The sequence below is a fragment of the Mugil cephalus genome, chromosome 10, assembly GCF_022458985.1.
Source record: "Mugil cephalus isolate CIBA_MC_2020 chromosome 10, CIBA_Mcephalus_1.1, whole genome shotgun sequence".
NCBI lineage: Eukaryota > Metazoa > Chordata > Actinopteri > Mugiliformes > Mugilidae > Mugil > Mugil cephalus.
The window spans coordinates 13,242,831-13,270,233 of NC_061779.1; the positions used below are offsets into that span (position 1 = coordinate 13,242,831).

A 27,403-nucleotide genomic window follows, 5' to 3' on the forward strand; every position below is an offset into this window, starting at 1 on the left:
TTTTTTTTATCAAACTATTTTACTTCAGAAAACTACATAGAGGGTAAAAATCACATTTTGGAAAGCAGTTAAACTTTTGTAAGAAAAACCATGAAAATGATCTCCTACGACAAACCAAAATCATATACAGTGTTTGACCACAACAGCTATATAAAAACACATCAACCGTGGTTTCATCGTGACCTCAGCTGTTAATACACAAAAGGCTTAAAGGTACCATCACTGGAGAGCACTAGAAAGCTGACTGGCTTGGCACAGCAGGTCTTAGAGAAATTAAAGACTAAAGTGCAGATGAAACTAATCGAAAACAATCAAATATTTTCAGTATTTTTAAGTTAAAGCTATGACTTAATGTCGGTGTTGTAAAGTGTGCTATTATTAAAAACAAAACAACAACAAAAAAAAAAGAAACATGGCTGGTTTTCATGAATGTCCATTAGTACAGTAATATTCAGATGACCATCACCTCTGTTCCCTTTATTCGTACACCCTCTTCCTTATTACTTAATTTTAATCACATTTCTACCTGGACCCTGATTTTAGTTCCACTGGCAGGAACAATCCAGAGGCTCTTGGAAGTTGTAGTCCACAACGGTGGCGTTGCGGGAGCAGTAGAGCGAGACGGAGCGCGTCTGCAGTCCGCTCTCACGGCAGCACTTGCAGAACCTGGCGTGACTGTTGATGTTAAAGTTGAATATGGTGGCGGAGGGACATTTCCCATCGCAGGAATATACCGTAACCTGGAAGAGGACGGAGGAGGGGGAGGACGGGGTGGGCGGGTCACACAGTGTGTAAATGTCATTTTAAAAATAGATTTGATCTATCGTTTAATTCAGTCGCCTCACCGGCGCGTTGCTCCTGCAGTCATCTTTTCTGATGGTGGTCCGGATGGCCACGCGCTTGCACGTCTTGCCGTCCTCTTTACCTACGCACACGTCCACGGAGAGGCAGAATTCACACAGAGTAACACTCAAGAAGGAACTCAACGATACGAACAATACTTTTAAAGAGTGTTGAAAGTTCAAACATATTGGTTCAGTAACCATATACTCACACGCACACTGTGGATAATTTTACCATAGAGACCTCACACACCCTGAAATGCCTACTGAGTGGGGCTCTTTGTTGCCCAGCAGCAGGAGCTGGCTTTGATTGACAGTTTGGTTTTGTGGGGGGCACAAGTCTCACAGCAGAGATCCACCGAATGGCTACTGACCTAAACTTAACCTTAATTTTAAACCATTCAGAGTCAGTCAAATGAAATCGATGCAGGCCTCCAATGTATGAAAATACATCCAGTTCTTCAGGATGTAAGGCAGCGTGAGACTGGAGCTTATATTTTTTCCCAAATTTCATCAAGCCTTTGCTATGACAATTAACATTAAACATTTTTTTCACGTAATGTGTGTTAAGTTGCTGACGATACACTGAGAAAGGAAATAAAAAAAAGAGAGGGCACACGCAAAAACAGACACGCACACACGCACTCGCTGAGAGTCAGGATGCCAAAAGAATCACTGTAAATGGGAAAAGTGCAAGGTTTTGGTACCTGTGTCACAGTTAGTACTACCAGTGGGCGTTACAGGATTAACTGTAAATGGTAAAACACCCACTCCAGAACCTGGGAGCATCGTCGTGGACCACGGCCGTCCAGGTTTCAAGGATCGCCGGGAGAGCACAAGGTTATGTTTTGTTCAGAAAACACAGTTTAATGTCACACACAAACACACACATAGGGTGGAATCAGTGCAGCTGGCATGCACGTGGATTTCGCTTCTTTGAGGGTCGCTCCGGGCACACGGCCAAGGAACGCGGCCATTTGAAGTGCTACAAAGCTCAGCAGGGCAAACCACGACCTCTGCCCCATCTCACATCCTCATTGGTAAAACGCTCACCACGGAACACCCTGATTGGCCAAACTGCAAAAGCAGGCAAGCAGGTGGGGGTGCAATGATAAATCCAAAGGGAACAATGCATGTTTATTGAAGGCTTTATCCGCACAAGCTAGAAAACATTGTTTTGTAAAGCAGACTTGAGGTCCGTTCCCAGATCATCACACTGAGTTACCAAGTCCAAGGAGAAAAAAAAAGAATCACCACTGAATGATACACATCACAGAATACTATTTTATTGTCATTTCCTTACGTTTTCCACCAAATGCTGCATATGCCTGAGCTGTGGTGGCCCCTCGGAGACGTCGGCGGGAGATTTCGGGGACACGTGGGAAAGCCACCATTTTTAAAATGTAGTCACAGGCCGACAGGCTGCACCCTCTACAAAAGGCCACGCCCCCATCCATTCAGCCAATAAGCAAATCCACTGCCAGGCAACAAGGCGCTCACCCCGCTAACTGACCGCTCCAAGCATTCCCAGAAGCCCCGAATATATATGGAGACTCACATGTCTTGCAGCAGCCGTCCACATAGCTCTGGACAACACCACCGCTCTGCGAGAACAAAGTAAGATGAGACAATTCAAGACGAAAGGAAAGACAATTTAAAGGAAGTTCAATATATATAATATGGGTGAGGTAAATAATGAGACACATTTCACAAGGCGGAAAGTTGATAAATAAGTAACTATAATCTGATATATCAAAGATTGAGTGAATATTCCCAGTTTGGGATTAATAAAGCATCTATCTATTAAATCAACTGGATAACATATATTAATTTCAGAAGTGTAAAATTTCCTGGTGCTGACCTGAGTACATTCTGTATCATTGAACGGTGGGCAAACCACCCCAGAAGCAAGTATCACTGCCCCGATTGTCGTCTCCATGCAGTCGTAACGCGTGCAGTTCTCCACCCAAGAGCTCCCTGCCTGCGCACGCAATCAGAATTAGGAGGATTTTTCAACAACAACAACAACAAAAGAAAAAGAGAATATATGTGGGCATGTGTGGATGTGGATGTTTGCTCCTACAGTGAAAAGCTCTGCTGTCCCGTTTTCGTTGGTGAAAGTGCAGGAGATATTTTTACACGAGCCACAGCAAACCTGAGGGTCCGTGGAAGGGACGTACACCTGGTGCTAAAAAGTGGTGGAGATAAAAAAAAAAAAAGGTAAATCGCAAATGAGGATCACCGAGTGCAAGAGCAAAATGGATAGATCTATACAAATAAAAAAAATAAAAAAAGAGTAAAATCTACACAGATAAAAGAGCAATCAGTAGAATATACAGTGGACAGAGACCAAGTGGCCGGGGATGACATGTCTCAGCATGAGTTTAAAAGCCAAAGAATAGAAATGTGTAAATAATGAGGTCACTAAGGTCTGGGCTGATCTGATGCTGTGTAGTAAACTGCTCCATAATATCAGAGCAACCACCACAAAGACTCGTCAGTGGAAGACCTCTAAATGTGTCGAGTGCGTTTGATACGTACTGGTCCGCATTTTTGGGAACAGTTGACAGAGGCGATTTCCATGGCGTAGAAGCCAGAGTCTGGATCTCTGTGATGCAGGCACTTGACAGTGTAGCACATTTCTCTCTCAAAGTACTGAACCAGGGACTGGCCGGGGCTCAGAACTGTGACGCCTTGGAAAAGACACACCTCTGCCTTCTCTACAAATAAACAGAGCAAATGATTATAGTGTATGTGACAAAAAAAAATAAAAATAAAATGGGAAATACCAAGCTGTTAGACAATATGGAGTCATTTGAAGCAGATAAACAATGTCTATAGAGAGCCTGATGTCACGCTGTTATCAGGTGTCTGTGTGTATTCAGCCATGGATTGCACGTACGGCATGTGTGCTGAGGACAACCACAGTCGGTGCTACTGTCAGGAGCCTCAACCAGCACCTCCCCCTGAGAGAAAACAAAGTGCTGACTTTACAGAGTTTACTCACTTTTTTTTTGTCCTTCTGGCAAAAACCTTATTAGACGGTGACTTCTGATGTAGTTTTTTTTTTTTTTTTTGCTGACTTACCACCTGACAGACGGGAAGAGAGCTGTCCTCACACTGGCATTCTGGATGTGACAGAGAGAAAGCAAGAGAAACAGTGTAAAGTTTGGGATGCAAGCGGGCGTCAGGCAGAACAACTTTTGAGATCGGTGAGGTGAATCGATACAAATAGTGAGTAGGGATGGGCTTCGACAGGACGTTATTGATGCCGATGCCATTATCGATTCTGCTTATCAACCCTATTCTTTGTCGATTCCTCCTGTGAATTTTTTGGTCTAGAAAAAGTAGACATTCCTGGTTTTCGTGTAAAAAACAGCAATTTTATTGAGTTTTTAAACAAGATATAAGAGCTTGTGTAAGACACATAGGAAACTGGCCATTGGATCCTCACTAGCACTACTCTGATGAGACTTAGCGATAGCTGCACTCGTTGACTGGAGATTGTCGAACACATGGTACTCTTTGTATATAATATGTGTATCAACAAATGCCTCATCATGTTGGTGGTGTTGCTGCCCTTGCTTGAAATTACGGTGCTGTATAAGTTGTCCCTTGCGCTGTTACAGTCCCTTCTGGTGTCATTTTATGGCGGTTTGCAAACAACTTTAGGTGCATTACCGCCACCATCTGGACTGGAGTCAAGATTCAGCACGTAAAAAGTATCGATAAGGGGAATCGATAAGCATGAAGGCAAATGGTATTGATGAATTGAACCGGTAATCGATGCCCATCCCTAATAAGTGAGTAGTTGTGCATGTCTTTGTGTACCACAGTGATACTGGGGGCAGCAGTGCCCGGGAACAGCCGTCTGAACCAAAGAGAGGCCAGATGCGCAGCTCACAGAGGATTCGGGGCACAGACTGACATCACACACTGCAATGCATTGGAGAAATGTACAAGTAAGACTTTGAAGAGGGGAACACACACATTCACACCAGCAAACACACGCGGCTTACCGCAATGGTACTGCGGGCAGCAGCTGCTGGTGGTGTTTAGATCCACGGCCAAAATTTCTCCGTGTGAGCAAGACGGGACGGGCTCAATGCATGACTCACACACTGCTCAGACAGAAAACAGTTTGTGAGGGGAGGAGTCGGCCATCCGTAAAACCACAGGGTCTTCAGTGTGACGTGTGTGACTTACCACAAAGGTAAGAGTAGCAGCAGGATTTTTGCCCCCTAACCTCCACAAGGAACTGATCTTCCCTGCAGTCGGGGGCAGAGACGGGAGGGCATACCATGGGGTCGCACTCTGAGGAAGACCGTTAAGTGAAGATACAAGTTTGCTGTTGAAAGGAACGTTTACAAAATTTAACCGCAGGAAAGACGGAGGTCTGTTCTCACCGCATCGATAGTCAGGACAGCAGGACAGAGTGCTGTAACCAATGACTAGCCTGTTCCCGTTATCACACGGTGGAGCGTCACTGTCACAGATGGTCATGTTGCACTCTGACATGTAAAGAGGAACCAAAAAGATCATTAAGATCATTAAATTCTTTGTTGTCACTAGAATGGCTTTTTGTATCTGAAACATTAGGATCAGAAGTGGTGAAACACCATCAGTGTTCTTATAAAGCCGTCTCCAGAAGTTTGGGGACAAATTACTTCCGTCTCAAAGATGACGTTCAGTCTCACCACAGATCTTCTTAGGGCAGCAGGCTCCTTCTTCCAGCACATCCAGGACATACTCTCCCTCTCTTTCGCACAGCGGCGTTTGGACAGAGCTGCACTCGGGTTCCACGGCCACCACGGAGCCGTTCTCCATGCACTTGTACAGACAGCAGCTACGAGCGGAGCCGTTCCACACCTCGCCCGGTGCCCGGGGGTTACCCTCGTTGTCCGTGCACACTGCGCAGAACCACGCAAGGCCATTCGTGACGCAGAAACAGCATGTGTGTTATTAGAAATAACATAAAGCACGGTGCAAGGTTCAACACTTACCGCAGCGATCCTCGGTCACACAGTAAGGGGAGTCGGCCCGGTGCAGGATGGTTCCGCTGCGACACACGCACTCCTCCCTGATGAAGGAGCAGGTGGTCTCCTCGTAGTACTCTCTGTTCAGACAGGTGCGGCTGGTGCAGGTGCTCACACACGGCTGATACTCCTTACCGGGGGGACATCGCAATGCTACAAGAAGACAAGCGCTTAGGAATGCACGAGCAAACGGGTACAACCTGCGCGTAGGCGTGTCATTTATTTGTCTGGTCGTCCTTACGGCAGAAGTTGTGTCGTCGCCAGCTGATGCAGACTTGGTGCGTGTAGCAGACGGCCACGTAAGCCGCTAAAAAGTCGCACTGGTGATCCTTGTAATGCAGGTCCCCCGCCCACATGATGTCACAGAACTGCTCCGGAGACACCTGCGGACATGTTTTATTAATATCAATTAGTCTGCATTAGGATCCATTTTTTCTAATGAAATCTCAACACGGTGATTCAGCACATGTTGAATAATGTAGCTTTGAAACGCTGTGTGAATAACGGTGGGCACCTTGCTGTGGCAAGGTGTGAAGGCTCTCTGGCGGAGCATGGAGAGACAGGTGGAGCAGTCCCCGGTGGTGCAGTTGTCTCCGACCCTACGCGTGTGTTCAGTGTCATCGGTGGTCTGGACCCTCCACGCGTGCAGGAAGACCATCATGTCTCCCACCTCCCTGACTACCGTGCCATTGGGCAGCTTCAAGTCGTCTTCTGGGTTCCCATCGCAACAGCCTGGCACAGAGGACAGAGAGGTTACTGGCGCGGATGAGGATGCGAGTTATATTGGTGCACAGACAGAGAGCAACACAAACGTGGAGTGAGATAATGCCTGTGTGAAACAGCCAAATTAAACCAAATGGCTCTCAACATCTCAAATTGTCATATCCCATAACAACGCAAGTCAACTTGATGGTTGATTTAGACGTTAAGCCTTTAGGAGCTGAAAGATGCCACTTAGATAAATGAGGCCGGTGCCGCTGTGTGTATGTGTGTGTGTGCACTCACCACACAGGCCTCGAGTGGGAACGGATGCATTATAGGTAGCGATGTACTGCAGGACCATAATGCCTGTGCTGTGATACCACTGCATGCTGACCCCGCCAGGTGTGTGGATCAGGTACATGCTGCCCGTGTCCTCCACGTAGAGGGAGTGGCGCGAGAATGGGAGTCTGACAGGTCTGTAGTTTACCAATACCTAGAGACAGATACAAAGAAAATAACCATATTATTTACATGGGACAACGCGAATATTTGGAAGCACGGCGAAACTGGTAAAGCTGCTCGCCTTTCGATCCAGTCGGTTGATGATGATTCTGAAGGAGGACGTGGTAATGTTCAGCTTCTTAAAACAAAGACCAGACGTTCCACCTGTAGGACTCTGTAGGGAATGGAAATTAGAGGCTGTAAAGATACAAAATCACATTTACTGAATGAAAGGGTAATGGCAGGAAAGAGAGGAGACTGTACTCACTGGTCGTCGGATGGAGTTTACACTCTACAAAGAAAACCAAACATTTATCTTAAAGCAAACATCAATTGATTTTATGCAACTTTAAACTCAGTTGATGTTTTTACTTTGTACGTTACCTGACTGGTTGGGCATTTCTCCACGGTGCCAATAATAGTCTCCCTGGGCAGGCTAACCAAGATGTAGGAGCCGTTGTCGTACAAGGCCACGTTATTACCATCAAATGTGATCACGCGCAGGTCCGACATCACAGTGCAGCGACCTGTTTGCGCGAAAGCAAACGCTGTTAAAGCAAAGGAATAGCTCAGTGATTTGGTGAGTCTTACCACGAGAACCTACACGGGCACTGCCACAGCGGACAGCAGGGGTCTGTGTTGATGAGGATGGGGAGGCCCAGCAGACTGCACTGGGGCGCCGTGGTGTTGTAGCGACAGTGGAGAGAGGAGTTGTGGAGCAGCAGCTCTCCGTTGAAGCAGATGAGCTCGGCGCACTCGTCGATGCGATAGGAGTACGGGGGCTGTCGGCACAAATGTAAATATCATTTTTTTCCCTCCTTGTCAGTGTAGTAATGCTATATAATTCACAGTGCGTCCTTTATAACTCTACCAAGCTGCACATAAAGCATTTAATAATTTGAGCGAGAATGTAGGAATGTCACAGTGAGAAAAGCACAAGTGTCCATAAAATTAATTGGGTGAATTTCATTTCGCTGCCGTGGATGAAGGCCAGCGGTATTGTGAGTGCTGGCCCACTGCCATGGTTTCGATTTATACAACAGAGCCGTAATTAATGACATAAGTAACATCTGTTCTGTTGTTTGATTTCCATGATTTCTGTTGTGGAAAAGGGTGATTAATTCATTTAAAATTAAATGTATTCATGTAAGCAATCAATCACATTGTGTACCCTAAACTTGATCATTTTCAATACGGATGTCCGATGTTTGTGTGAATTATTATTATTATTACTAATAAACTAGAACAGCAACACTTACTGTGCAGGGAGTAGTTGGCAAGATGAAGGGCTGTGTTGTTGACGTTTCCTCTGTGGTAGGAGACGTGTCGGGGCTTGTGATTATTTCTGTAGTCACAGGCTCAGTAGTGGGCTCGATGGTTGTGGTAACTGGTGCTGTGGTTGTCTCGGGTGCCGCCGAAGTGTCCGTTGGGGTTGTGGTCTCTACGGCAACGGTTGTGTCTTCTGGCGTGGTCGGTTTGGTGGTGGTTTCCGGTACAACTGTGGTGGGGGCGGTCGTAAATGCCGTGGTTGGCGGCGGCTGTGTGGTGGGTGATGTCGGGGGAGGCGGGGGGGAAGTCAGAGGGGATGTCGGCACTGGCGTGGTAACAGTGGTGGGAGGAGGAGGGGTGGAGGGCAAGGTGGAAGGGGGTGGAGGTGAGGTGGAGAGGACTGTAGTGACCTCGGTGGGAACAGTGGAGGGCATTGCTGACGTGACCGTTGTAGTGGTGACGGTCGTGGCTTCCGGGGTCGTTTCGGTCGTGCTGAGGGTGGTTGTCGGTATTGGGGTTGTAGTAGTGACAGTGGTGGTTGGAGGAGGAGGAGGGGACGTGGATGGAGTTGGGGTGGGCGGAACGGTGACACGCTCAGTGGCTAATGTGCTGGGGGTTGTGGGAGTGGTAGTGGTTGTTGTGGGCCTGACAGTAGTGGAGGAGGTGGTTGTAGCCCTAGTGGTGGTGGTAGTGGTTGTGGTGGTGGTAGTGGTTGTTGTTGTCGTCGTCGGCCTTGTAGTGGTGGTGGTAGTTGTAGTCGTGGTTGTGGTTGTAGTTGTTGGTGGTGCAGTAGTAGTTCTATTGGATCGCGTCACATATGCAAATGGTGTTGGAGTCGGGGGGAGGAGCACACCTAGGGGACACGATTAATACCATAAGGCAGCGGCTTCAACATTTTACAGGTCAAGCTCCCCCAAACTGATGGAGAGATTAAGTAGAGAACCCCTACCTACTATATGAGTTCTATATTAAACTCGCCCTAGTGCTATTTATAAATAGACATTATTATCATCATTTTGCATTCAGTATTAATTGAATTATTTTTTTAAGCTTCCTGAGGGCTGAATAGGCTCTCGGCCAATTGCAGGGAACCTGATATGTAAGTCGATGTGTAATATGTGGCCTTATGATTGGCTCAGCAGCGATAGGGGTGGGGCCTACTTTGCACAGGAGGCTTAGATCGGCGGGTCCTGGCTAGGGTGGTATCGCTGAATCCATTTATCCCTTTACTAAAATAGTCTGGATTCATGGTAATGTCTATTTAAACAAATTTAAATTTGTGGAGGAAAATATACAGTATATATAAAAAATATATAAATGTCTCATTAACCAAAGGCCCTCTGTTAAAGACCTATGGCAGAAGCATATATACCGTATTTATTAAACTAGTAAGAATAACTTGCGGAACTCACAGTCCTCTGTGTAGACACATCGTCTAGTGACCTCGTCAAGGACCATGTTCTTGGGACAACGTGGGAAGCAGCCCTCCACACTGTGAACATACAGAAACTATTTCAGTGCTTGAGCTGAGCGTAGATTACGTTGGTTGTACGTAGTTAACGTTTGTAATGAGCCAAGGACTCTTACGGGGGCAGGAGGTGGCAGCGTGTGGCGTCTGGGTCACTGCATGTGTGGACGCATGGGCTCGCACAGGCCTGGTAGCGCCACTCGCACATCATACGGTAAGGTATCACAAAGGTGCTCTCTGCGAGAGATGACAAAAAAATATCTCATTAGTAACTATTTGCATTCACAGCATATGCATGCATAGATATACAGTGGCTCCAAAAAGCACCGGGACCAGCCATAATTTATACTGGATGAATTTCATTGCGTTGATATTTATTTTACAGAAAGTGCTCATTTGACAACATTTGGCCACAATATCATCCAGACTTTACAACAGCTGCTGTGAAAATTTCCTCAATCACTCTCCCAGCAAAGCTTTTAGTTTATTTACACTAGAGCACTGATGAGCTGGTGTTTTTAAGTGCCAGTCTCGAAAGATCTCAGTATCCTTCTCTTTGGTGGTACTAATGGTGATAAGTGCAGGTTTAAGCCTCCCTTTGCTGAGATTAAAACAGAGTTCTTAGCATGATACACTGTGTTGGCACTCTGTTGGCACCTGCCTCAACTGCATAGCTGTAGCCTAATATTCATTTGTCTTTTCTTAGTTTCCTCTGTCATTTAATGGTTGTGCAACTCTTAGCAGACAAGAAAACAGTTCACTGGTTTAGAGTCTTGAATTCAAGAGTGAGTATGTTACGACAGGATGATAACTGCACAGGGATGTCGCCAGTGACAACCAGTTTGTAATACAGTCAATGCAAGAACTTTCATCTAATTTCATCAGCCGAAGAATCAATCATTGTGCACTTTGAGCTTATGAACAGTTTCCACTGCCTCGATGTCTTTCTGTTCCCGCACGGAACTGATTTCTGCAGCGGTTCTTGTTGTTTTTTTTCCCCCCACCTCTTGTTTTCTTGATTTGTTAAAAGCCGTTGTAGCATTCGGTCTAATCTTTCAGTCCTGTCCTCTGTCATAAAGCCTCCACTTTATATTTAACCGCTTTAAACTATACAGTAAATAGAGACGACTGTAGAGATACAAATAGCTTTCATATAGAGCATATTTCGCGCAAACAAGTGATACTGGACCTTTTCATTACATTTAAACATTTACTTATAACTAACTGGTTACAAGGTAATTTGGTGTTTATTTAGTGCATTCATTCAAACGTGCTTAAAAAGTAAATGGATGAGTGCTTTGCACTTACAGTGTTTGTTAGTCACTATTTAGTGGCATTAAAGCTGCAATACAAGATGCTGCCGTTAGAAATACATAACTTTATGTGTGGAATTCTCTAAATCCTTTTTGGAGCCACTGTTTGCGTGCCGGGTGCTCGTGTCTCTGACCCTCCAGAGTGAAGCTGCTGCTTGCTTTGAAGCCCTCCGAGGTGTCATATCTCTGGGCTCGCGCGACGGTGCGTGTCAGTGTCAAAAACACTCCCGGCTGGCTGGCAAGCTCAAATGCGGCGTGACCCGGCAGAAACAGCCCCTGGTGTTGGATGAAAGTCGCCCTGCGGCTGAAATCCACCCCTCGACTCCAGCGCTCCAGCTGGAGGCGACTGCGCCCCGACACGACGAGAAAATAGTTCGGCCTCTCGGCAGACTCCAGTGACACCACGGGGACACCTGAGAAGACGAGAAACGTCAATTTTGCGGATGAACTGAGACAGTCGGTGTCCGTGTGTGCCAGTGTGGATGCTCACGTGATGTTCTGTCCTTCTGCAGGCCTGCTGTGATCATGAAGTTGAAGAGTAGGCCTGGGGCCGGCAACTGCCCTTGTCTCTCTTTCACCAGAGGGAAGACCGAGTTGCTGGTGCGATTCACTCCAAACATAGTGTCATTATACACAGCACTCACCAAGGAAAATGGGCCATCGCCTAGCTCTGTGGGGACGTGAGTGACAGAGAGCTAACAGGGAATTGGGGCAATGTTTGGAGTTTGACAAGCAATTTCAAAAAAAAAAATAACATAAAAAAATAACCCTCACTCATACATACCTTGATTATAGTATTCACAGTCAAAGGCTGAAAGAGAGTGAGACAGTTCAGAAATGTTAAAGCATTTCAGCTGCACAGAGGTCAGGACTTAACAGAAAGGAAAATGTGGATGAAACGAAAAATAGCAGAACATCAGCTCATTCAAAGAGCTGGCGAAAACAGGTCAAGAGGTAAGAAGGGGACACATCAAAGACAAAGAGAGACCACACCGGCGTATTACGTGTGCAACTGCGTGTGCGCATACTCACGACAGACAGAGGGCGACCTCCAGTGTATCGTGACCCCCTGTTGACAGCATTTATGCGCATACGCGGCGATGGAAGTGCAGAGGCACTCGCAGTCTCCCCCACGGTTACAGTTGCAAGTGTCCGTCAGGCAGTTCCTATAGAACCAGGCCACATCAACCTGGAGGGCACACACACACACACGCACACACACAGAGTCACGCACATGCCCAAACACAAACACACAAAAGCTGTCATAAATTGATCCGGGCCAAATCTCGCAGGGAGAAGCTGAGGGAGGTCTTGTTTAGGGGGTGAGTAGTTTTCAATAATTCACACGTGAAAGAGTGATGAGGTATCGGGACAAAGGAATGTGGGTCAACCTCTGGTGCAGATTGTATCAGATGAGCTCAACGACAGACAGACAGACGCTGGCGACTACAGTGCACATAAACAACATTCTTCAACTATTTCTCAATACATTAGTCTATTTTTATTTTAGTGTTTTATTCTAAAAAGATAGGACAGGCATTGTTGTTGGTCAGGTACTGTGTTGTATCCTGTATGAACAAACAGGTAGCATTTATATATTAAAGTCATTCGTTCCCTAAATGAGTTGTGTCCATAATATCTGTGAAATGTGATCATTTTCAATAAGTCCTTCCTCGTCTACATATCACATATATATCTTATTATGTTGTGTCTCTTAAATGCATTTTATTTTATTTATCTTCAAAAGCAGCATTTGTCAATTGTCATTATTAAAACTAAAGTACCTGGAGGACAGGATGTCTGAACTGTGCCCTGCAGTAAAATCTGTAGCGTTTGTAAGACTGTGTTTACTACCGTATTGTGAAGGCAGTTCGACACAATAAAGAACAGGAATGCGTATCTGCAGAGCAATAAAAGCTTCATTCAGCTTTTGAACGAAGTTTTTTTTCTTTAGAAAGGTGATTTTTGGAAGTGGAGATGTGAAGTGATGTATTCCACCAAATTCCCTTCTTTCCAATTAGGATGTGGAGAAAACAACAGATGTTGGTGTAACTGTTCTGTTAAATCTCGCTCTCCTCAATACTGCTTTGAAACTGCCCGAAGCCAAGAGAAACAAAATTCGTGAATTCAATGAAAAAGCTTTGCCGTGTCCTGTTATATATATATATATATCATATAGTTATACACCGAAGCCCTTTAGATTTACTTATTTGTGGGAAAACGTCTTTTCTTTATTGATCCAACCGAAGGAACTGACTCTGCCTGAGAAAGAGCAGGTCAATGCAGTTGGCACTTTACCCATTCGGAATGATGAATAACAAGGCTGTGTTTTTCCTGCGCACTGTGGATTCGTGTGCCGTACCAATAATTTAACGCTATGGTTAATTAATCAGGTAAGCGATCGCAGGGAAAAGAGATATTAGAGGAACGTGCTGCAAAAAAAGGTTCCACAAAACAATTCCTCTAGTCTATTCTGTATCACACTCCCAAACAGTACATGGAAATAAAAGCCAAGCAGATTTGATGACAAGCTACAGATAAATGTTTGTTTTCTTCTTCTTCTTCTTCTTCTTCTTCTTCTTAAAGAAGAAAAAATACGGAAGTTGTCTGGAGGTTTAAAGTAGCACACGATGGAAATCCACAATCATTACTGAAATTACAGGAACTTTATTTAATCAGGCATGACAAAGCTGAACTGACATCTGTTGGCCCAAAGACCAATTCTGTGCATATAAAAATAGCTCCATCTACTGGCCAAAGGTAGAAATAGTATAATGCAATGCATCTGTGCATTTGTGTAGCCTAGCATCTCTTTTGAGATTTATCTCTATTTTATTTATTTAAGAGCAGTGCATTTGTTTGGATCAGTTAAGAGTTGTTCCCATAACCCCTTACCCACCCCTGCTCCCTCGCTGCAAGTAAGATAACCTTAGTAGAGCTGCACTCTCTCTAATCGGAAATTCGTGTGTGTGTGTGTGTGCGTCAGTTCAATAGCGCTCACCACGTTGTGACAGGGTGCAAAGACATCGCTGTAGAGGAGAGCACACTCCCGTTTGGCATATGGCTGCCTCCCCAAGTCCCCTTCGCAGGGTCGTTGAACTAGATAGTCACTTTCACACTAAAACACACCAATGGCACACACGCACGCAAACACACACACACACACACACACACACACACACACACACACACACACACACACACACACACACACACACAGGAGATGATTGAGTGTCTGATTACTCTTAAATATCACAGTGGACTCGAGGGAGATACATAAATTACAGGAGCAACAGGGAGTTAGAGAGGGAGATAGACAAAGGCTGAGAGATGAAAAAAGGGTACAGGGAGAATCAAAGAGGGGCTGAGCTGACTCATACCTGTCCAAGGGCCCAGCTGTCTCCAAAGGCCTGCGCATTATTGACTTCCAAGTGGCTGGAGGTGGTCATATCGTTCACCGTCACGCTGTCGAAATTTCCGCACAGGCCGCTGAGAAGACCCTGGAGGAAAAAAAAAAAAAAAAAAAGGTAGACAGCAAGTGAATTTTTTTGGTTTCTTTTTAAAATAAATCATTTTCAAAATGGCCTCCCATTTCAGACCTTCCACCGTGGTCCAACTCTGATGTGCACGGTTGTCTTTCGGTCCCAGAGGATGGTCAAATCCTGGCTGGAGAAGTAGACCACGGTGTAGTAGCCCGCTTTCAACAGCTCAAACTCTGACCCTCGACCCACAACGGTGGAAGGGCTCTAAGGCACAACATTTGATTTCTATTAGGAGGATTGTGTATTTATTAACTTAATACGTGTATGTGAGTAAAAGCACATCAGCCTGATTGCATCAGAGATGGCGTGACTGTGTGTGTAGTCCGTACAGGGTTGCCAGAGTTGTCAGTGAAGTAGATCTTGGTGAGTCCCACATGAATGACCAGTATTTTCATGCACACAATGCCGCTCTCATAGCAGTCCTTGTTTTGGGCAACAATGGATACCTCGGTTTCTCCTGCACCCTGGCAAAAAGGGGAAAACCTTTATCAGCTCTGTCCGACAAACACAACACAATGTTTGTTTGTTTTTTATTATCAGAGGTAATATCTGAACACAGCGTGGCAGATTCAAGTTTGATATTTGACTGTTTGCGACACAACGTCAATGTCTGAATCCGTGAGAGGTGACGAGTGGAGGAAGCAACCCTCTCCGCGTATTAAGACATGGCACTGGCCTGCTTCCCCATTCTTTTCAGGGCCGATCGGCCTGAATCAGAATGTCTGTTCTGCTAATTCTAATTCTATATCCCTGGGAGCGCAGGAGCCCTGGGGTTTGAAGCGAACACTGGCCTCTTTGTGTCGCTACAGCTTTGCACAACGCCCGCTAGCATTACCGCGGCGCTAACCCACCTGCGTGCACGCAGACACACACTTTAATCTGCTCTAATTAAAACTCTTCCAAGATTAGAAATTAGCTTGGATATTCTTTCCTAAGTCCAAATCCGTCTTGGAGCTGGGTTCCTCATTTGCCGTAAACATTTATCACACCTAAACTACACTTCTCTGAGCCTCGTGGAGAACTCCTGACAGTACTCGCTGTGCGTAGATCCACGCAGACAGACTCTACTCACTTTAAGCAGGTAGACCTGGCAGTCTGAATGGTAGTCATACTCGAGGCCGTCAAAGGTGTGGTAGTGTCTGTCACTGTAAACTGTACACACAGCCGGACACGGGGAGTAGCTGCAGTTAAAATAGCCGCGGTGACACACGCTGAACGAGAGAAGACAGACACGGTACAAAAGTGAAACGTCACGTCACACCTATGCGCTCTTCACATTGATTATGACACTTTTCTTAACTTATCTGAGATTGAGCTGGTTAGACATGAGTTATAATCTTACATTAAAGATACACTCACTGGCCACTTTATTAGGTACACCTGTTCAATTGCTCGTTAACACAAATAGCTAATCAGCCAATCACATGGCTGCAATTCAATTAATTTAGGTATGTAGAAGTGATCAAGACAACTTGACAAAAATGCCTTGTTGATGTGAGAGGTCAGAGGAGAATGGGCAGACTGGTTTGAGATGATAGAAAGGCAACAGTACCTCAAATAACCGCTCGTTACAAACAAGGAAAGCAGAATACCATCCTTGAAGAACCTTGAACCTTGAAGAAGCAGCAGAAGACACCGGGTGCCACTCCTAATTACCTAATTTCCCTTCGGGGATGAATAAAGGAATCTATCACTCCTGTCAGCTAAGAACAGGAAACTGAGACTAAAGTTCACACAGGCTCACCAAAACTGGACAATAGAAGTTCGGAAAAACACTGCCTGGTCTGGCAAACCTCGATTTCAGCTGCGACATTCGGATGGCAGGGTCAGAATTTGGCGTAAACAACATGAAAGCTTGGATCCATCCTGCCTTGTATCAACAGTTCAGGCTGGTTTTGGCGGCGGTGTAATGGTGTGGGGGATATTTTCTCGGCCAAAAATCTCTGAGGAATGTTTCAAACACCTTGTTGAAAATATGCCACAAAGACAGTTCTGAAAGCAAAAGGGGGTCCATTCTTTTACTAGCAAGGTGTACCTAATAAAGTGGCCAGTGAGTGTTTACTTTTTAAATGTATTCTAGAGTGCTGGCTTTTTCTGTGTGAAAATACAAACAATAAGTACAGGCACTTACCATTTGTAGCATGGTGTCTCCACAATTTCTCCAGGCAGGTATTCGAGTCCGAGCCAGGCACAGGGACAGTTTTCTGGATAGTAACACTCCCCATGATGAAGCACCAGCCTTCACAGATAAAACATAGGTAGGATGTACAGAGCGTGCTAGCAATTAACTTGAATCACAAGCCCGTGATTTGGTCTATTAATTACAAGAGATTAATGACTAACGCCCTAGCTTCCAGGCAGCCATTGTATTAATTAGTCAGATAGTTCAGTGCTTTTAACTCTGCAAATTTAATCGAGATCAAGATTATTATTAACTGTCAGTTCAAATGAGGACTAGCTGCCTGCTGTAAAGAATCACATGGCACTGAGACAGACAGCATCCACAGGTTTAAACGTAAGGAAAGCTGCTTTAGCACATGGGTGCAGTCACGTTTCCATTTTCACAACATTATGAAAATCTTCACACAGTTTTTTTTTTTTATTTTGACGTTTTGGCTTTTAGTTACATTATCATAGCGTTTAAAAGCAGCTGAAAGCAGGGGGGATGTGAAATGTCGACTCTAATGAGGCAGACTGCCTGAAGGACAGGAAGTCACTCATGGAACATTTTGTCAAGAAATTAATCCCACAGTCTTTAGAAACAACACTGGAACACTGCAGTTCACGTCGTTACCCAGGAGGGCAGACACAGCCGGGGATGCACGGTGTGTTGGGCGGGCAGGTGAGGTTCAACATCAGGTTACGGCAAGTCGGCGCGCAGGCCACTCCTCCTCTCTGCTCAGTGCAGCTGTGATACACTTTCCCCTCTGGACACTCCCCGACCTCTACGCTATCTGGCTCTACAACGCACAAAGCACACACACAAACACACACTCAAGAAGAAAATCGATGCCCCCGTCGCCTTAAACATCAACTGCGACAGCCAGTCATGGGAAACAAGCTACAACTACAGACATAAGGCTCTTGATTTCAGCAAGAGGGACGTATCCTGAAACAACACTTTGTTGTCGGAACGAACGGGAGCAGGAGCTAAAGGGAGGGCGGGGAGGAGGGGGGGCGAGTGCAGAGAGGTTACCTTTTTCCTCTGGCACACACTCCATCTTCCCATTTCTGCACAGGCTGATGGATGAGACGGGAAAGGAGAGAAAATAAGTTGAGTGTTTGGGAAAGAGAATTACCGTTATCAAACACGAGGTGAGCTTGAGTGCGCTACGTCTCATTTGACAACCACTCAAGCTTTCACCGCTTTCTCAAATGTGTCAGACGGTGGGTGCGAGCATGTTAAGCTGTGCGGAGTGAGGAAAGCGGCTAAAGTTCAATTTTTAGTGCAGGTTAAGTCCAGGTGTGACTCACCAGGGGCCAGAGGCACTGAAGGTCACCTCCCCTGGCTGTGACACGCCGCCCATGGAGTAACAGTGACACTGTGACCTGAGGAGAGACCCGTGACGTTATTTGGATGACATTTGTTAATGACGGTGCCTTCTGTGTTGATGCGCCGTGTGCGTCATGTCATCCGGCCGGCATTAAGTCTTACAGCTGCACACAGCGCTGGCGCACATCGTCGTAGAAAGTGCCGTCTGGACAGCCGCACCCCTCGGCGCAGTCGTCAAGGTCGCACGTGTCGGCGGTGGACAGCGCCCGACAGGACCGGCCGCAAGCCGACACACACGAGTGGTACAGCATCCCTCCGAGACACACCACACCTGTGCTTCCCAGAAAAATCGATTTTTCAGCAAACTTCACAGATCCACTTACAGACCAGTTCTACGAATCATCATTTTGGGGCCGTAAGTTTGAATAGAAGGAACAGAAAACCAAGCCACAGATCAGAAGATAAAGACCTACCACACTCAGAGACGTGTGATCTGAAATCAACGTTGACTCCATGTTTGGAACAAAGGTACGCGTAGTGAGCCAGCGCAGTGCACAGGCAGCTACTCCCGCAGCGGCAGGCCTGATAGCGACACTGCTGCTGGTAGACGTTCGGACTGATGTAGCCATGACACGGAGCGAACGCACTCTCCAAAAGCACGTCACACTGGGACGCGTAGAACACTGCGACACATAGACGCACACAACTCTTAAGACATTTGCAGTTGATTATAGGCCACACTTAATCATTTCACCTAAAATTTTATTAAAAAATGTGAAGTATGTGCAAAATACCAAAGAATATTACCATTGTGTTGGTTCATCTCGCACGGGTCTATAATTGGCAGGTTGACTGGAGCAACACAAGCCGACGACACCTTCCAGGCGTTAGCGTGAAGCTGAGGGGTGCCCTCTATCATACCTGCCGGAGACCTGTGCAAACGCTAGTAAGCTAAAGCGTTTTTTTCAACCTTGACCTGTAAAATGGGAAATACTTGCTCACAGGAAATCATCTCGCAGGTTCCCGTTGAAGGTCCCGCAGAGGCCCAGCGTCTGCCCACGCCACTGGCTCTCCACGTGCACGTAGACCCGCCCGCCTCGACCATCGTAATGCAGCGTCAGACCGACCCCTGCCTTCAGCTGCGTGAACACAGAGGTCAGCTTCCGCACGTCCACTGTGTCTGAGTTTACAGACAAAAAAAAAAAAAATCATGGATGAACACATTTCTTTTTTTCATTTAAGCTGACGTTTAAATCAAAGCCTACCATCGACGTAAGGAAGGACGGGCGCCGGGTTGACACCGATTATCACCTCCCCCTCTCTTGTCAAAGTGATCTGACGGCTGACATCTTCATCCAGCACCACCGTCACCGACTGGATACACACCTGCTGCTGTTGACAGGCACGCATACAAGTGGGGGCAGTTATATTAAACAAAAAAGGGGAACGTTACGGGATTTGCTAGATGTGCGCGCGAGCATTTCTGAGTGCTACCTCTGAACAGGTGGTGTACTGCAGCGTGACGGTGAACCTGCTGCTGCGGCTCTTCGCCAAGACGTACTGACACGCCCCTGGCTGGAGAAACATCCTGCCGTCGAATGTCGTGACGAAAACGTCCCCTACCACTGAGCACTCCGCTGAGGAACAAACAGAGAGGAGGGGAGGTTTTAGAAGAAACAGCCTGCCGCCTCTCTGGCTTTTCCGAACGGCGTTCTCACCTGTGCAGTTGTTTTCGGTGCAGTTCCACACTCCTCCCATGCACACGCTACAAATGAACAGAATGGGTTAGCGGCACCGCGGCTGTGCTGCTGTACGTTCAGTAAGAAAATACAGCTCCATGCTCACCAAACGCTGCAGCCCTGGTGAAGCACGTGCCCTTGTGCGTATGACGTTCCGTGGTAAACGCATGGACACTGAGAAACAGCGATGCATGTTCCGTTCTGTAGGATAAGACCTGAGGGGACAGAACATCGTTCAAGGCCAATCAGCTTCATGGCAATTTAATGAAATGACAAGTTTGTTTGCTTTTTTTACCATCAGGGCAGTAGCAGCCATCCAGACAATGCAGGTTGGTGCCCAGACATTCTTTCTCAAATGTGCAGGTGGGCGGACAGCAACTGATACAGTCTCGGTACACAAAACTCTCCTCGCAGCCGTCATCTACACACCAACACAAACGAGTTTAACAATAAGATCGTGACCGTGGACTAATAAAATGACTACCACGTGGTACACCAACTGAATTTCAGTTTTCAGTGAAAATACAGAGCTGCGGCGGTAACTTACTGCACGAAGGGAAGCTGTCTCTCCACTCCCTTACAGGATATCCAACGTGTGAGCACGCCCGGGTGTACTCAACCAAGGCTCGACAAAACGTTTCCTCATCATCAGAGCTGAAAAAATAATACACGGCATGTTTTTAAAGACTTGCTTTAGATAGGTCTCTACTTGTAGGAAAGGTTAAAAGGTAAGACTTACACACAGAGGTCAGAGACGCAGCTGGCGACAAAGGGATTCGGGTCGATGTTTTCATGACATGACAAAAACGGGAAGAAGAGAAGGGCGCTGCATTTCTCTATGGCATCCTGCAGTGTGGTGTGAAAATAAAGCACACGGTGTAACGACAGAAAGGAACGACAAGAGAAACACGGCCGTTGTTTCTTCCAAAAGCATTCAAAGCGTTTCTATGCTGCTTCGTGGTGGGCCACTGGAACGATTAATAATTAATAATTAGGAATCGTTTTTTCCTCACGTCCATGTCTGACTCAGACTGGCAGGGCCCGTTGAAGTCGAGGTCCACTGAGGGACAGGCTCTCTCATGAGGCAGGTCCACGGCCCAGCTGTTCGCAAACGCCGCTGGCTCGTCCGTCCGAAGGCCTTAAACGCAAAGTCAACACATGTGCAGAGGTGTGTATGTACTGTAGGTACACATAGCACATACACACACAAAATCCAGAAAACCATATGCTATAAAATGCATAAAAACATAAAATAGAAATAGAGTCGATACAAGTGAAAACCATAGCCGCTTTCCCCTTTTTGTTTACTCTCTTTTCCTCATCCCTACAGCTTTCTGGCTGAACAAGCAGGGGATCACAGTTCATGTTACTGGTCATCAGAGGAAATATTCTCGCTTCTTCCAGCCATTCAAACCCCAAGTACGATCCCCGTCCTATCCCTCCACTCTGGGTCTCTCCCCGTCCCCACTGCGACTATAATTGTCCAGAATCAGTGTTGAGTGTATAATAACAATAATTGCGGTGAGTGGGTGCTGAGAGAAGGGATAAGAGGACGAGGGGCCAGTCGGGCCGGTCTTACCGCGGGCGGTGGTGAGGTCATCGACAGCAAGGTGGTTGAAGTTCCCACACAGGCCACACGGAGCGCCCTGGTGCTCTTCGCTCATCTTCAGGTAGACGCCCGTGCCCCCGTCCCACGCCAAAGAGAAGCCGAACACGCTCTTCACGAGCAGGTAATCGGCCAGTCGTTCAATAAAGACACTGCCTACGGTCTGAGGAAGACTTAGCCTGATGTTACACAGAGATGGAGACACAGAGAGAGTGACATATGTGTACTTATAACGCTCTGTTGTGATTTTATGGTGGGTATGGATCAGTGACTGCGTTGCTTTTTCCCATTTTGCTCTGAATCTAAATCATATTTCTTCATCTTTTTTAAACAAAGCATGTACACGCACACACACACACACCTGCGACCGCCCTGGTGGACCCGGTATCCAGAGATGTGGATCTCCTCCTCATTTGGGAAGAACAGGCTGAGAGCTCTGGGACACGAATACACACTCCCCTCACACACTCTGCTGTTGTGAACCTGAGAAGACAAGAAAGTCGATTGAGGGGAATTAAAGAAATAGTCACTGAGGGAAAAGAGTGAGAATTTATTAACAGGGATTAGCCACTATCTGTAACCTGAGCGAGCCTTCTAAAATACACAGTCACTTGCCTGTAATGATGTGGCCATTGTGGCTGTGAGTGGCCGTTGTGGTATGCCCTTTCAGGCGTCTAAGGTAACATTGATTTTACTTGGGTTATCACATTAAATATATCACTAAATAACATAGAAGTTGCAATATTATATTTTACAAAAGTTGCAATTGTAAAACTCATGTGTCACATGATAAATTAGTGATTCCTAATGTAGACAGATGAATCCTCTGTGACATCATCCAAGAGGTGGAGTGTACGGGTGATGGCTACGCACAAAGATAGATAAACATCTGAGGCCACCCGTCAGTCACTCAAAGCATTCATTCATTCATCCATTTATCTGCAACCACTTGTACTTGAGAGAGGGTTGCTGGGTGGGACTGGAGCCCATCCCAGATATCACTGGGCTAGAGGAGGGGTAGAGATTGCCAATTTAACACACTCACATCCACACACAAGGCCAATTTAGAATAGCCAGTTAACTTAACAAGCATGTCCTAGGACTGTGGGAGGAAGCTGGAATACCAGGAGAAAATCTGTGCAGGCATAAGGCCTCAGCCGGCTGGTGGGATCGAACCAACATCCTTCGTCGACCCTTATTTATGCATAAATTTATATTTAAAAAGGGAAAACTCATCCACATATATTTGTACTAAGTTACAAATAGGATTATTTTAGCTCAAAAGTTGGGCATTTTATGATCGTGGTCATTCAAGGTACTGCAATTAATGACCAGCTTAATTTTTCAACCCCACAGTTTGCTGTTTGCTCAAAATTACTTATATTAGCATTGTAACCTTCTGCTGTGTAGTCCTCATACCCTGCATTTTAGCTTTTGTACTTTGTGACTTGCATGACGAGTAGACATGACAATGTAGTAAGAAACTGAACTGCCATGTTTCCATAAAGACTGACTACTGGCCTTACCCACACTGTGTACTGCGGTGTAGTTGAGTGGCAGTCCTGAGCCAGAATATAAGAGCAGGTTCCAGGAAAGTAGAAGTATATTCCATCAAATGTTTCATAGTGGTGTTGACCCCACGACTTGCAGATCCCGTCTCTGTCCTGGCCCTGGTTAGGTACTGAGAGGAAAATGGGCAAGTCACTCAGACGAGATTCTTGCAACGATCAAGTGGCTCAATTTCACTCGGCGACACAAAAAAATATTTCGGCAGAAATTGGCACTTTACTAAAATGAGAGGGCAAGAAAGTCGCGCATCCTATCTCTGTTATCATCTTCATATCTTTCACCAGCCTCTGTTTCATTTAACTTATCATTGGAAAACGAGTACCTGAATTCTCTAAAAGCTCTTTGTTGCTGGAAATCCCCGTCGCTGTGCTATGCCAAGATGTTGCCTAATGAGACCCTAAAATCTGAGTGGGCGGTGGTTGAGTCACATCTTCTAATCTTATTAGTGTGTGGCTTATCTTAGCCTTTCAATTAAAGCTATGTCCCAGTCTTATTTAATATTTTAGAACATACCTTCATCTTTCAAATCTTTTATAATCTTTTCTTTGGATATTCTCTATTATTCTTGTCCATAGCCTAGTGCAGGGTCTCATTCCAAGTCCCAGATCAGTCACAGGTCTCCCAGGAACTATATTATTTCCAACATGTGTGTCAACACTAAATTAGTTAATTGAAATGAAGAATGCCTTTACAACCATCGTGACCTCAGATCTCCTGATATACTGTATGAGGAGTCTGTTCAGAATATAGAAACCAGAAACTCCATCACTCAACCCTTTGCCTATTACCTTAGTTCAAGTGGCTTTATATCTGCTTCTCTGGGGAGTTAAGGCGATGTCTATGCGTATGCGTGGGTGGGTTTAGTTGAGATGGGAGTGCGGTGGATTTGTACCAACAAAGAAAAAATCTAGAGAGAGAAATCTGGGGAATATCTGGTAATTAATCCCGGAGTGTGTGCATGTAATTAACGTTGCTGAATGATTGGTGAGTCTCATACATACACACATTCTCATATAACTGAGCGTGCATCTGTATTCCATTATTAAAACAAAGTTATTGGTATTAAACACGCTTACCAGCTGGCCTGCTGGATTAAACGAATGGTGGTGTATGTATATGGATGTGTGTGTGTATATGGATGTGTGTGTGTGTGTGTGTGTGTGTGTGTGTGAGAGAGAAAATATATTACTCACTGATCTGGCAGCGGTCTCCCAGTGCCTGGAATTGAGCACAGTCACACACACCGCCCTCCTGACACCAGCCGCCATTGAGACAGCCGCAATATTCTGGGAAAGACACAAACAAACTTGCCGTGTACCTGAATAGCAAGTTTTAAGTTTCCGTCAATGCATGTGGGATCACTGCATAGGCTTTTCCTTTTACCTGAAGAGGCATCTCTGGCTGTGTAGTTGTGCAAAATGCTGCGTGACAGAGTACCCTCCGGCAGCAGCGGCCTATATGTCTTGGAAAACAATAAACAATAGACACTTAGAGTAGGCCCTTAAATAAATTCCCAGCTTCAACGGCATCACTGACACAGTGCTGTGTCACTGGTGCACTTGCTGCTGTTAGTTAAAAGTTGCATCAGGTTGAGTGGGAGAAAGCGTATGTGTTAGTGAGTTTGTCTCGGCCGTTACAAAGACAGCTTTGTGCCGGTTAGGGTGTTGTGCGCATGTGGGTGCCCTGACCTCCACCGGTTCTCTTAGGTGTAGTGTACAAACCTCCTCCCCGAGGAGATCCCGTTTCCTCCGAAGTGCATTAGCCCTTCTGCACACACACACAAACATGCACATTAGTGGGAAGAAACAGTCAGAGGGGAGACTTAAGTGCACTTTACACCACTTGAATTCAGACTCCAAACCACTCTTTAACAAACCCCTCACACGCACAAGTGCACGTACACGTACACACAGCTTCACACTGTACCTGTCACGCACGCTACCCTAAACAGAAACAGGTGTAAATGCATTTATCAGGCTCATCCTATGACATTTGAGAGCAACCTGCGTAAAATCAGTGATTGGCACTGACACTCTTAATTGATACTGATAACTAATTTCAATTTCTTTATTCCATTTACCTCTGTGGTCTTCCTTCTGCCACTGAAAGTTGGCTCTGAGCTCCTAAATGCAAAATTAAACAGCATTAATATATTGATCGGTCAGAGCAGGTAACTAATATATCCATAAGGGGTTCTTATTAAATGTAAAATCATATTTGTAGCTAAAGATGGTTCCAGAAGTCAAACCTTTGGCAATTTACATCTGTCTTATTTGTACTGAGAAGCATCAGGCTACGAAAAATGGCACTCCAATAATAATCCAAAATAACTAGTATACTGTAACAGTATTTAAATATCTTTGTTATAGTTCATGTTCATTCATATTTTATTGTAGCAAACCTTATTCCAAGACTATTACAGCAGCCTCGGTGAGAAAAACGATCCGACTCACCCTCAAGTAACAGTAAGTGGGAGACTGAAAACGACATAAGAAGAAATCGTTTCACTGTCCACTTCAAGTTCATCTCAGAGTCCGAAAGAAAGTCCCGATGAAGCGTTAACGGTGCATCTCAGCTGTCCCGAGAGGAGAGGATCTAGGAGGTCTGGTAGCACCTGACTGTAAAATCTACCTGGCCGCGACAGCGCCCCTCTGCACGACGGGAAGCCTACACCTGTATGGGCAGGTAAGTCTGCTCTGACATCCTCACTCAACGCAGTGGCTTGTCCATTAACATCTGGCTCTTTTGAACTGAGTCCGCAGCTCTGTGGCTCACTTGCGGTACGTTTTCGCTTCTAAAGTTACCTTCAATTTCTGGCTGCCCACATGACATGGGTGGGACACTTTTGAGGGAGACACAAAAAGAGACATGTTTCAAACCCACTGAGGGGGAGTGAAGACGATTTAAATCCAGTTTTGGATCATCTACCAAAAGTTAGCGTCAAAACGAAATATAATGGTGCTTTTAATTAGGTGGCTAATATGCCACAGTTAATCGTTTGCCACACTAATCGTTTATCAAAGATGGGGCTAACACGTGGTTTATGCTTCTGCGCCAAAGTGACGCAACAACATCAAAAACGTACAACCCAGTTTACAATAATAATAATAAAAAATGCGTGAATTATGCTTCTGCGCAAAAGTGACGCAATAACATCAAAGACGTACAACCCAGCGTTGTAGCTTACAATTTATTTATTTTTTTTAAAAGCAACCCGTGCCCAATTCATCCTTCTGCGCTAAAGTAACGCAACAAGTCAAGTCAAGTCACAGTTTATTTATAGAGCGCATTTAAAACAACCCCAGTCGACCAAAGTGCTGTACAGGTTGCAGAAACACAATATAGTTAATCATAAACATTACAACAAACAAAAACAAACAAAAAAAGGGTTAATAGTCATTCAATTTAAACCAAATTTAGAATAAAAAGATAGTCAAAAAGAGAGAGGGAGAGACAAGATTACAACATCAAAAGCGTACGACTTAGCATTTTAATTTAGAAACTAGCATCTCAGTTTAAGCTATCGGAGCAGATTTTACTATTTATTTTTTTAATGACAGAGCTCAGTGGGTCGTCCCATACTATTGTGGCAGCCAACACTGGTTCTCCCCACTGCTTTTTATTATGTACACTGACAGCTGCAGGTCGTCTCAATCAGGGAGTTTTCTGGTGAAATTGTCTGACGATACAGCCCTACTGACTCTGAGGTTCACAGTCAGATCATGGCTGTGCCCTACCAGCCTTTACAAATGGTGTGAGGAGAACTATCCTGACCTGAATGTCTCAAAGACAAATGAATTGGTCATCGACTTCAGGAAGGACAGACTGGAAGCAAAGCCAAGCACTATTCCAAGACCAAGATGTCCAGATGTGGAGTCTTATAAATATTTAGGGATAATCTTTGACTCCCAGCTAAAGTTCAGCACCAACCACCACTTGTTGAGGAAGCTAAATTCCTTTAATCTCTCCAGAAACATTCTGTGTGCTTATTTCCATTCTTTTATTGAGAGAATGCAAAAAAGACAAACAGTTTGCACAGTATTGTGAGGGTCATGGATCATGGGAAGAGGCAGGTGGTCAGGAAAGCAAGAAGCATCAATGATCATCCTGATCACATTCTTGCAGGCAAGTTTGTGTTGATGCCCCCAGGGCAGCACTATTACAAACCCTTCTAGAAAACAAACCGGTATGGCAAGTCTTTTTTTCCTTCAGCATCAAACTAGCTGAATAACAGCTCAGTGATGGAGGAGAGGTCACTGACGGCTGCAAATGTTCATGTGGTTGTGTCCTAATCATGTGTGATGTTTTAACTGTGTGTTTTGT

The 27,403-nt window shown here is 45.5% G+C and overlaps 1 protein-coding gene across 1 annotated transcript; it reads right to left on the bottom strand.

Moving 5' to 3' along the window:
• On the bottom strand, positions 1 to 25,835 carry otogl (otogelin-like). The gene is made up of 57 exons (XM_047597074.1): positions 25,534 to 25,835; positions 25,161 to 25,203; positions 24,802 to 24,847; positions 24,464 to 24,542; positions 24,274 to 24,366; positions 23,038 to 23,192; positions 21,873 to 21,994; positions 21,485 to 21,690; positions 20,919 to 21,043; positions 20,645 to 20,751; positions 20,453 to 20,559; positions 20,201 to 20,326; positions 20,012 to 20,120; positions 19,885 to 19,931; positions 19,661 to 19,803; positions 19,432 to 19,558; positions 19,169 to 19,346; positions 18,974 to 19,098; positions 18,640 to 18,849; positions 18,329 to 18,497; positions 18,148 to 18,222; positions 17,870 to 17,913; positions 17,468 to 17,633; positions 16,805 to 16,912; positions 15,746 to 15,884; positions 15,003 to 15,137; positions 14,731 to 14,877; positions 14,512 to 14,631; positions 14,133 to 14,249; positions 12,164 to 12,320; positions 11,916 to 11,942; positions 11,622 to 11,801; positions 11,266 to 11,544; positions 9,938 to 10,055; positions 9,763 to 9,842; positions 8,341 to 9,203; positions 7,686 to 7,863; positions 7,466 to 7,608; positions 7,350 to 7,373; positions 7,164 to 7,256; positions 6,884 to 7,073; positions 6,393 to 6,610; positions 6,120 to 6,261; positions 5,846 to 6,031; positions 5,540 to 5,752; positions 5,249 to 5,353; positions 5,049 to 5,156; positions 4,862 to 4,963; positions 4,674 to 4,778; positions 3,930 to 3,970; positions 3,745 to 3,808; positions 3,384 to 3,562; positions 2,926 to 3,030; positions 2,704 to 2,823; positions 2,401 to 2,446; positions 846 to 925; positions 1 to 740 (listed from the first exon to the last, which is right to left on the bottom strand). The coding sequence occupies exons 1-57, from the start codon at positions 25,604 to 25,606 to the stop codon at positions 540 to 542; spliced, it is 7,788 nt and encodes a 2,595-aa protein (XP_047453030.1). The 5' UTR covers positions 25,607 to 25,835; the 3' UTR covers positions 1 to 539.
• Positions 25,836 to 27,403: the final 1,568 nt, after the last annotated feature.